At 34.0% G+C, this 11006-nt stretch overlaps 1 protein-coding gene across 3 annotated transcripts in view; it reads right to left on the bottom strand.

The window, feature by feature from the left end:
• Positions 1-5829: 5829 nt before the first annotated feature.
• LOC592451 (inositol polyphosphate 5-phosphatase OCRL) overlaps positions 5830-11006 on the bottom strand; it is a 42232-nt gene continuing 37055 nt past the window's right edge. For all 3 annotated transcript variants that reach the window (XM_030995135.1, XM_030995137.1, XM_030995136.1), the window contains 3 exons: positions 10669-10796; positions 10022-10133; positions 5830-9626 (listed from right to left, as the gene is read on the bottom strand). In XM_030995135.1, the coding sequence (XP_030850995.1) occupies positions 9472-9626; positions 10022-10133; positions 10669-10796 (395 nt within the window). In that variant the 3' untranslated portion in view covers positions 5830-9471. The remainder of the gene's footprint in view (positions 9627-10021; positions 10134-10668; positions 10797-11006) is intronic.

Below are 11006 nucleotides of genomic sequence, written 5' to 3'. Positions count from 1 at the left end.
AATGATCTGCACTTAGCATATTTTCAATAGACAGGGGTCATAGACACCTTCTTGAGATGAAAGGATATGAAAATAAGCCTTTTTGAAAATTCATGAATTTTGGCCAAAAAGGTGGGCTAACCCCTTGCCATTTTTGTCAAAAAGTGACATTTTTTCACATTTCATGAAATGATCTGCAATAAGCATATTTTTAATAGACTGGGGTCAAAGAGTTTAAATGATATGAAAAAAGGCCTTTTTAAAAATTCATGAATTTGGGCCAAAATGAGGGGCTAACCCCTTGCCATTTTTGTCAAAAAGTGACATTTTTTCATATTTCATAAAATAATCTGCAATAGCATATTTTCAACAGACTGGAGTCATAAACACCTTCTCAAGATGAAAAGATATGAAAATAAACCTTTTTGAAAATTCATGAATTTTGGCCAAAAATGAGGGGCTAACCCCTTGCCATTTTTGTCAAAAAGTGACATTTTTTCACATTTCATGAAATGATCTGCAATAGCATATTTTCAATAGTCTGGGCTCAATAGTTGAAAAGATGTAAAAATAAGCCTTTTTGAAAATTCATGACTTTTGGCCAAAAAGGTGGGCTAACCCCTTGCCATTTTTGTCAAAAAGTGACATTTTTTTACATTTCATAAAATAATCTGCAATAGCATATTTTCAACAGACTGGAGTCATAAACACCAAAAATCAAAATCAAAAATAGAAAAACAGCCTTATCCTGAATTAAACTCAAGTTTATTCCTTGAGTAACTGATTATCCAAAGAATGGTCCTCTTGGTCAAATTCTTTTGGTCTCTAATTGTCATACAAACTCAATTTTTTTTGAAAACTTGTGAAAAACCATGTCTACCAAGCCTGCTGCTCACAAATAAATATTAGAAATATATATAGCATATCTAATAGTCTACTATCTGATCTACACTGAAAATAAACTTTACTCTCGATAGTACTGAATAATTAGAATAAAGAGCTCGAAGACATGCAAATAAGCCTTTTTGAAAATTCATGAATTTTGGCCAAACAACCCCTTGCCATTTTTGTCAAAAAGTGTAATTTTTCAACATTTCATGAAATGATCCGCAATAACACATTTTGAATAGACAGGGGTCGAAGACATGAAAAGATATGAAAATAAGCCTTTTTGAAAATTCATGAATTTTGGCCAAAAATGAGGGGCTAACCCCTTGCCATTTTTTAACATTTCTTGAAATGATCTGCAATAACATATTTTAAACAGAGCTCGAAGATATGAAAATAAGCCTTTTTGAAAATTCATGACTTTTGGCCAAAAAGGCGGGCTAACCCCTTGCCATTTTTGTCAAAAAGTGACATTTTTTCACATTTCATAAAATAATCTGCAATAGCATATTTTCAACAGACTGGAGTCATAAACACCTTCTCAAGATGAAAAGATATGAAAATAAGCCTTTTTGAAAATTCATGAATTTTGGCCAAAAATGAGGGGCTAACCCCTTGCCATTTTTGTCAAAAAGTGACATTTTTTCACATTTCATAAAATGATCTGCACTTAGCATATTTTCAATAGACAGGGGTCATAGACACCTTCTTGAGATGAAAGGATATGAAAATAAGCCTTTTTGAAAATTCATGAATTTTGGCCAAAAAGGTGGGCTAACCCCTTGCCATTTTTGTCAAAAAGTGACATTTTTTCACATTTCATGAAATGATCTGCAATAAGCATATTTTTAATAGACTGGGGTCAAAGAGTTTAAATGATATGAAAAAAGGCCTTTTTAAAAATTCATGAATTTGGGCCAAAATGAGGGGCTAACCCCTTGCCATTTTTGTCAAAAAGTGACATTTTTTCATATTTCATAAAATAATCTGCAATAGCATATTTTCAACAGACTGGAGTCATAAACACCTTCTCAAGATGAAAAGATATGAAAATAAACCTTTTTGAAAATTCATGAATTTTGGCCAAAAATGAGGGGCTAACCCCTTGCCATTTTTGTCAAAAAGTGACATTTTTTCACATTTCATGAAATGATCTGCAATAGCATATTTTCAATAGTCTGGGCTCAATAGTTGAAAAGATGTAAAAATAAGCCTTTTTGAAAATTCATGACTTTTGGCCAAAAAGGTGGGCTAACCCCTTGCCATTTTTGTCAAAAAGTGACATTTTTTTACATTTCATAAAATAATCTGCAATAGCATATTTTCAACAGACTGGAGTCATAAACACCAAAAATCAAAATCAAAAATAGAAAAACAGCCTTATCCTGAATTAAACTCAAGTTTATTCCTTGAGTAACTGATTATCCAAAGAATGGTCCTCTTGGTCAAATTCTTTTGGTCTCTAATTGTCATACAAACTCAATTTTTTTTGAAAACTTGTGAAAAACCATGTCTACCAAGCCTGCTGCTCACAAATAAATATTAGAAATATATATAGCATATCTAATAGTCTACTATCTGATCTACACTGAAAATAAACTTTACTCTCGATAGTACTGAATAATTAGAATAAAGAGCTCGAAGACATGCAAATAAGCCTTTTTGAAAATTCATGAATTTTGGCCAAACAACCCCTTGCCATTTTTGTCAAAAAGTGTAATTTTTCAACATTTCATGAAATGATCCGCAATAACACATTTTGAATAGACAGGGGTCGAAGACATGAAAAGATATGAAAATAAGCCTTTTTGAAAATTCATGAATTTTGGCCAAAAATGAGGGGCTAACCCCTTGCCATTTTTGTCAAAAAGTGACATTTTTTCACATTTCATAAAATGATCTGCACTTAGCATATTTTCAATAGACAGGGGTCATAGACACCTTCTTGAGATGAAAGGATATGAAAATAAGCCTTTTTGAAAATTCATGAATTTTGGCCAAAAAGGTGGGCTAACCCCTTGCCATTTTTGTCAAAAAGTGACATTTTTTCACATTTCATGAAATGATCTGCAATAAGCATATTTTTAATAGACTGGGGTCAAAGAGTTTAAATGATATGAAAAAAGGCCTTTTTAAAAATTCATGAATTTGGGCCAAAATGAGGGGCTAACCCCTTGCCATTTTTGTCAAAAAGTGACATTTTTTCATATTTCATAAAATAATCTGCAATAGCATATTTTCAACAGACTGGAGTCATAAACACCTTCTCAAGATGAAAAGATATGAAAATAAACCTTTTTGAAAATTCATGACTTTTGGCCAAAAAGGCGGGCTAACCCCTTGCCATTTTTGTCAAAAAGTGACATTTTTTCACATTTCATAAAATAATCTGCAATAGCATATTTTCAACAGACTGGAGTCATAAACACCTTCTCAAGATGAAAAGATATGAAAATAAGCCTTTTTGAAAATTCATGAATTTTGGCCAAAAATGAGGGGCTAACCCCTTGCCATTTTTGTCAAAAAGTGACATTTTTTCACATTTCATAAAATGATCTGCACTTAGCATATTTTCAATAGACAGGGGTCATAGACACCTTCTTGAGATGAAAGGATATGAAAATAAGCCTTTTTGAAAATTCATGAATTTTGGCCAAAAAGGTGGGCTAACCCCTTGCCATTTTTGTCAAAAAGTGACATTTTTTCACATTTCATGAAATGATCTGCAATAAGCATATTTTTAATAGACTGGGGTCAAAGAGTTTAAATGATATGAAAAAAGGCCTTTTTAAAAATTCATGAATTTGGGCCAAAATGAGGGGCTAACCCCTTGCCATTTTTGTCAAAAAGTGACATTTTTTCATATTTCATAAAATAATCTGCAATAGCATATTTTCAACAGACTGGAGTCATAAACACCTTCTCAAGATGAAAAGATATGAAAATAAACCTTTTTGAAAATTCATGAATTTTGGCCAAAAATGAGGGGCTAACCCCTTGCCATTTTTGTCAAAAAGTGACATTTTTTCACATTTCATGAAATGATCTGCAATAGCATATTTTCAATAGTCTGGGCTCAATAGTTGAAAAGATGTAAAAATAAGCCTTTTTGAAAATTCATGACTTTTGGCCAAAAAGGTGGGCTAACCCCTTGCCATTTTTGTCAAAAAGTGACATTTTTTTACATTTCATAAAATAATCTGCAATAGCATATTTTCAACAGACTGGAGTCATAAACACCAAAAATCAAAATCAAAAATAGAAAAACAGCCTTATCCTGAATTAAACTCAAGTTTATTCCTTGAGTAACTGATTATCCAAAGAATGGTCCTCTTGGTCAAATTCTTTTGGTCTCTAATTGTCATACAAACTCAATTTTTTTTGAAAACTTGTGAAAAACCATGTCTACCAAGCCTGCTGCTCACAAATAAATATTAGAAATATATATAGCATATCTAATAGTCTACTATCTGATCTACACTGAAAATAAACTTTACTCTCGATAGTACTGAATAATTAGAATAAAGAGCTCGAAGACATGCAAATAAGCCTTTTTGAAAATTCATGAATTTTGGCCAAACAACCCCTTGCCATTTTTGTCAAAAAGTGTAATTTTTCAACATTTCATGAAATGATCCGCAATAACACATTTTGAATAGACAGGGGTCGAAGACATGAAAAGATATGAAAATAAGCCTTTTTGAAAATTCATGAATTTTGGCCAAAAATGAGGGGCTAACCCCTTGCCATTTTTTAACATTTCTTGAAATGATCTGCAATAACATATTTTAAACAGAGCTCGAAGATATGAAAATAAGCCTTTTTGAAAATTTATGAATTTTGGCCAAACAACCCCTTGCCATTTTTGTCAAAAAGTGTAATTTTTCAACATTTCATGAAATGATCTGCAATAACATATTCTAAATACAAAGAGCTCGAAGACATGCAAATAAGCCTTTTTGAAAATTCATGAATTTTGGCCAAACAACCCCTTGCCATTTTTGTCAAAAAGTGTAATTTTTCAACATTTCATGAAATGATCTGCAATAACATATTTTAAATAGACAGAGGTCGAAGACATGAAAATATATGAAAATAAGCCTTTTTAAAAATTCATGAATTTCGGCCGAAAATGTTGGGCTAACATAATCCCTTGCCATGTTCGTCAAAAAGTATCATTTTCTACATTTCATGAAAAGATCTGCAATGACATATTTTGAATGAGACAGTGGTCAAAGAGATGAAAAGATATGAAAATACGCCTCTTTGAGAATTCATGAATTTGGGCCAAAAATTATGGGCTAACCCCTTGCCATTTTCTTCAAAAAGTGTCATTTTTCTAAATTTCATGCAAAGATCTGCAATGACATATTTTAAATAAACAGGGGTCATAGACACCTTGCACAGATGACAAGATTTGAAGTAAGCCTTTGTGAAAAATTCAGAGTTTTGGCAGAAACTGATGGGCTTAACCCCTCACCACTTTTGTCAAAAAGGGTAATATTTCCACATTTTATGAATTTATCTGAAATTACATAGTTTGAATGAACAGGGGTCGTAGATACTTTCCCCTGGTGAAAATAGGTCTCTGTGAAAGGGTTCTGAATTTTGGCCATAAACGATGTCCCACTTGCAGGTAAAAAAATGAGGAGGTTAAATTCTAAGGAAAATAACGACCATTAGTTATGTTCTTGTTCAGTCATGATGATCGTTCCATTTAAAAATAGATTTTCTAAAATCATTCTCTTTCCTGAAATGTAACAGCTGTCTTTTCACTTTGGACAATCAGGTTTCTGACACGGTTATACCAGACTATCTGAAATCAGTCCTGCAGTACTTACTGATCCTACTCTTGATATCCTAAGTGGGACAGTGGTCTTTCAAATGAGGTATAAACTTTCACGATTTCTGGACTGAAAAGTCAAAACAGGCAAAATAAATAATACCAATACACTTGTTCTAGATGATTTGATTCATAGCAAGTTTATTACAGGTACATAAAGGCAGTTCCAGCTTCCTATATTCTTCACAAAATTACAGCAATTCTTGTAAGAGATCATCCTACATGTATGTACCTCGTATTCTATTATATAATTTCACTCGGATCATTTATAACACAGCTTTATATCCATATGAAATAGTACCACTTGTAAACTACAATAACAATTTTAATACAGTACTACTGCATACATTCTATATTGGTAAATATGTTTTCTTATGTTTCACACAATATAATTTCAATAAATCGATTTGAAATTAAACCAAGACCAGACCTCTCATGGTTTGAGGCCTTCTGTTTCATAATTGATCACAAATGTTTTTGTGTTTATGTCTGTTAAAAAAAGGAATAAATTGATGTGTGATCATAGAGGCAAGATTATTTCATCTATCAGTATTTACAAATATATACAACTCTAACTTGAACCATTTTATGATGATACAGTCTACTTAAGCAGCAAAATACATTAAGCTGAATGTCTGGAAGATTTAAAATTATATATTTTCTACTTTTAGTTTATCACATCATTGCGAGTAACATACAAATATCTTTATACCTAACCTCATTGAAATTCGAAATTAACCTATCAAAGACATGAAAATGCTTCTGCCTATCATATTAGGCATCACCATAAAAGTCAATTTATTTAAGTATCATCTTTATGATATCCCATGGAACCAAAGTAATATCTTTTGAGTCTGCCCCACCAGGACACACAAGCTAAAACAAGCACAATTATGGCTGCTCCCCTTAAAGGCCCGTTTAGGTGTGGTATGTTAAACCCCCCCCCCCCAAAAAAAAAAAAAAAAAAAAAAAATTACACTTTAATAACGTCTTCATAAAAAATAATTGCGGCATATCTTGTTGAGGCTTTATTCTGAATGTCTCAATCTGAGTTCTGGTGATCAAAGAAAACAAAACCTCATACATGTAGCTGTAACTACAGATTCAAAGTAAAGTTGCAGATTATGAGTTAATAGGGACTTTTAGATTTGCTGAACGACAACATGGATTGCTACGATCAACGTCCTTTTAATGCACTGCCTTGAATGGACGTCACACATACCAGTCCACGCAAATCTAAAAGTCCTCATTTCCTCACTGTTCTACAGGACCTTTGTCATATACAACTTTATAAAAAATTTAAAAAAAAATAGAAAAACAGCCTTATCCTGAATTAAACTCAAGTTTATTCCTTGAGTAACTGATTATCCAAAGAATGGTCCTCTTGGTCAAATTCTTTTGGTCTCTAATTGTCATACAAACTCAATTTTTTTTGAAAACTTGTGAAAAACCATGTCTACCAAGCCTGCTGCTCACAAATAAATATTAGAAATATATATAGCATATCTAATAGTCTACTATCTGATCTACACTGAAAATAAACTTTACTCTCGATAGTACTGAATAATTAGATAATATATTTTGTTTGATAAAACTTTCATGCATCATCTTGAGGGTGACCCTCCACACAGAATTTCAGTGTAAAGATGGTATTAGAAGCAGTAAGACCTTATAACGCCTGTTGGGAGCCAGATTGGCTATGAATGGACAACGTCCTAACCAGGTAGAAACAAGCATTCAATGCAGTGTGATGGTGCTATGCAAAAGAGATACTGACTAAACAATACAACTTGCCATTCATCCACAGTTGATCAATTTCTGATTGGCAACTAGGACTCGTGCCAGGATATATTGGGTTCAACCAGGTTCAGACCCCATTCACCTTGTTTTTTTGCTTGTCAAACGTTTTTATATTGCGTAACTGGATCCCCTGGATACGTCGTTGTTGTGTCAGTATTTTTAGTCAATGATAATGCCAGCATGAAGTAAAGCCACCAGACTTACACCAAACTAATAGGTTTACATACACCTTTCATGTATCCTTATAAACTCTAAATTACATGTGATTCCTAGATGAATCCCCACAAATAAATCCGTCAGCACAAAACAAATTCAAAATAAATTGTGACGGAGTTCGAACAACAACAAAAATGTCTAAAAAAGATATTATAAAATGTTTGCAAAGTATGCTGTAGTTGTTACACTTGTCTATAACTGTGGCTAAGAAACATTTTGTTATGTTTTGCTATAAAAAAATGTATTCAGTCTATACCAGGGACAAATGAACAATTTGAGCTTCAGAAAAAAATATTTTTCTATGAATATTCTAATTTGCCATGCGGCGTGTTTTAGAAACACATTTCAGTAACACATTTGGCAAACCAAATATGATCTTGATCAAAGAAAGGTTTTGCTCTATTGCTAAATAAGGAGCACACAGTTTTCCACATTGCACATTGAGCAATTGTCTACAATCAATAACCTCCAATAGTTCTTATACTCTATCTGTTTGAGACTCAGAAAGTTGTAACTCTGTGTTAACGTGTAAGAGTTAACCCATTGCTTACTGGAACCTTGTGGTCCCTTTGTTAAGTCTATGGGAATTAGATAATTCATTAGCCAACGGGTTAATGCCCTTCTGGTTATAAACATGCGACTTTATCATGAAAATAAATTTCTGAATTAAGTAACTTAAGCCCATCATCTCAATTTGACAGCAAAGTTATAATCTAACATAGCCTTGACATGAATGAAAAAAAACAAAACATTTATTATGCTTCATTGAGATCTCACTTTAAACATAACGACAATACAAAGCATTTCCATCATGATAGAGAAATGCACTCTGATATTATTAGTAGACATCTTACCTTTTTTTAGAATGCAGCAACATCACGATGAGTACGTAAGTACTTGTGACTTGCCGTTCTTGATTCTTTCTATAAGAATATATGTTACCCATACCACACGTATGACCCCAAAATACCCCCTATATTTCACACACAATAGCAATATATATTAACCTACCTTTAATACCAAGTTAGATTTCTACAAAATATTATCAACTTTAGATGATAAGTATGATTCACCTGTTCAAGTCATTAATGCAATCATATGGACAGATAAGATATTATAATGATTTCAATGATCCTGCAGTAAATAAAAAAATGCTCTTCCTGAACTGCGTGTAAGTGCCCCTATACCTTCAAAGCAAATAATTGCACCATGATATCTTGCGTACATTAGTTCAAAATTCACTCAGTTTGAAATTCTGTATCAAAATCAATGTGCTATTGTGGGAAGCTAATTCATTCTAGCTTAAATCCTATGGTGCTATTTATAGACTTGTAGTTTCTTGTAACCGGTTATGTGCACATAGCAAAATGTAGATGTTAGTGGGTTAATTGTTTTGCCTGTTTAATGACACAAGCTCCTGCAACAACAGTTCAGTGATCAATATCCTGTAAGAACTGGCAATCCAACTTCAACCCTGGCCCAAACACTATACCTAACCCTACATGTTACCTTGAAGCCAAATTCAACCCTAACCCTAACCTACCCGGTACACCTTTTGATGAAATAAGACCTACAGCCATTGTCACTGGAGCAAATGTTTGAGCAACGTCCATCCTCACTACCGACACAATCCATGTCAGCTGTAATGATGAAGTGATCAGGGATTTGGAAAAGCCCTGTAGATTGGTCAAGTGATGATGATCATGATGGTGATGACGAAGACAATGATGGTCTCGATGACGACCTCAATCGTCGTACTCGTTGATGATGAACTGGTATACGAAGGTGGCCTTCTTGCGTGTGATCTGCTGTCTGTTTGTTGTCCTGTTCCTCACGGCCGCATCTTCCCTTTCTTTGTCTTCTGGTGGGCAGCGGAGGAAGAGCTCACCAAATATTGTTGCTATGGATATGAAGGGACAAGGAGAATCGAACTTGGATTTATGTGCTTTCTTTTTTAAAGCCCCACTGCACTACTTGCGCCCTATATATAGCATACAATGCCTAATTGGTGCCTGTTGGTCCCTCATGATCCTCTTTTTCTTATGTTAATTGAGAGCTTATTTGATGAGATAACCACCAAGGAGGTCTAATCCTTCCTGGCCAAACTAGTGCAGACGAGATTTAAACATTGTGTTCTCTGAAGTCAGGAGTAGTCTAAGGAAACCAGGCTGAGATCTAAGTTTTCTTTGTTAAACATGACCTTTGACCCAGGGTCCTGTCTACATACGTGTATGTTAACTCACTTAACTGATTTAGTAGAATACAGACTTGAATGATTGAAGCTGGGTATCTCACCTAATGTTTTGGCATCTAGTCTGTTGTCATCACTGTGCATGAGTAGTTCACGGATCAATGCTGTCAGGTACTTGAAGACATTCCTGTGACATCTTGGTAGCTGCTTCATGATCTGATGGTGAAAAAGAAAAGATGGTCTTTATTTCTCAGACTTTATGAATGGCTGTGTAGATCCTTTATATATGATATAACAGACCTTTATTTTGCCTAAGTTCAAATTTTGCTAGTAAAGTCTTATGCCCAAATGAATCGGAATTTAAATTTATTGATTCATCTGTCATCCTAACAGAAATTCTTGATATTGGTAAATAAGTATATATGGTAAACCACCTCCTCCCCCCCCCCCAAAAAAAAAACCCAGCAACAACACACGCACACACAAAAGCCATGGTGTCATGGCAAAAAAAAAAGGTGTAAAATGGATGGTATTTGGAGAAGGAAGAAAGACTAGCTACATATACGTGAAACAAAGGATCTCAAGTATATTTGCTTGTCAGTGTGCTCAAATATACTGCAAGGTTGAGGGCACAAAATGACAAAAAATTAATATTTTGCCAATTGATATGAGGCTAAGGCAAATTACCCCATCAAAGGGATCAAGGCTTTATTGGTTGGTTTGTGGTCATGTTTTGTATCAACCATCTTACCTGCTTGCACAAAGTGAAGTTGTTGGCACCATCCAGGCATTTCTGGTAGAATTTGTTGGGAATGACTGGTTCCTTGAGACTAGCCAGGAATACCAGGAGAGACTCTGCAACGGAGTGGATACTCCCAGCTGAGGTCACAGTCAAGGTCATAGGTCAAGGAAAAGTACATTTACCCATTAACATTACTAGACAATGGGCTTAATAGTAATAATAATAATAATAATACTAAGCGCTTTACAGATATATTATTACCCCGGTCATCGGATTCAGGCCTACCCGCACACAATGTGTGCACATTCTCCACTCCTTGGGGAGCATTCCGGCCAGTCGCCATTTTA

This window comes from Strongylocentrotus purpuratus, unplaced genomic scaffold (genome assembly GCF_000002235.5).
Source record: "Strongylocentrotus purpuratus isolate Spur 01 unplaced genomic scaffold, Spur_5.0 spur5_scaffold_21, whole genome shotgun sequence".
NCBI lineage: Eukaryota > Metazoa > Echinodermata > Echinoidea > Camarodonta > Strongylocentrotidae > Strongylocentrotus > Strongylocentrotus purpuratus.
The sequence above is the reverse complement of the archived record's forward strand: the minus strand, read 5'-3'. Positions and strand labels throughout refer to the sequence as shown.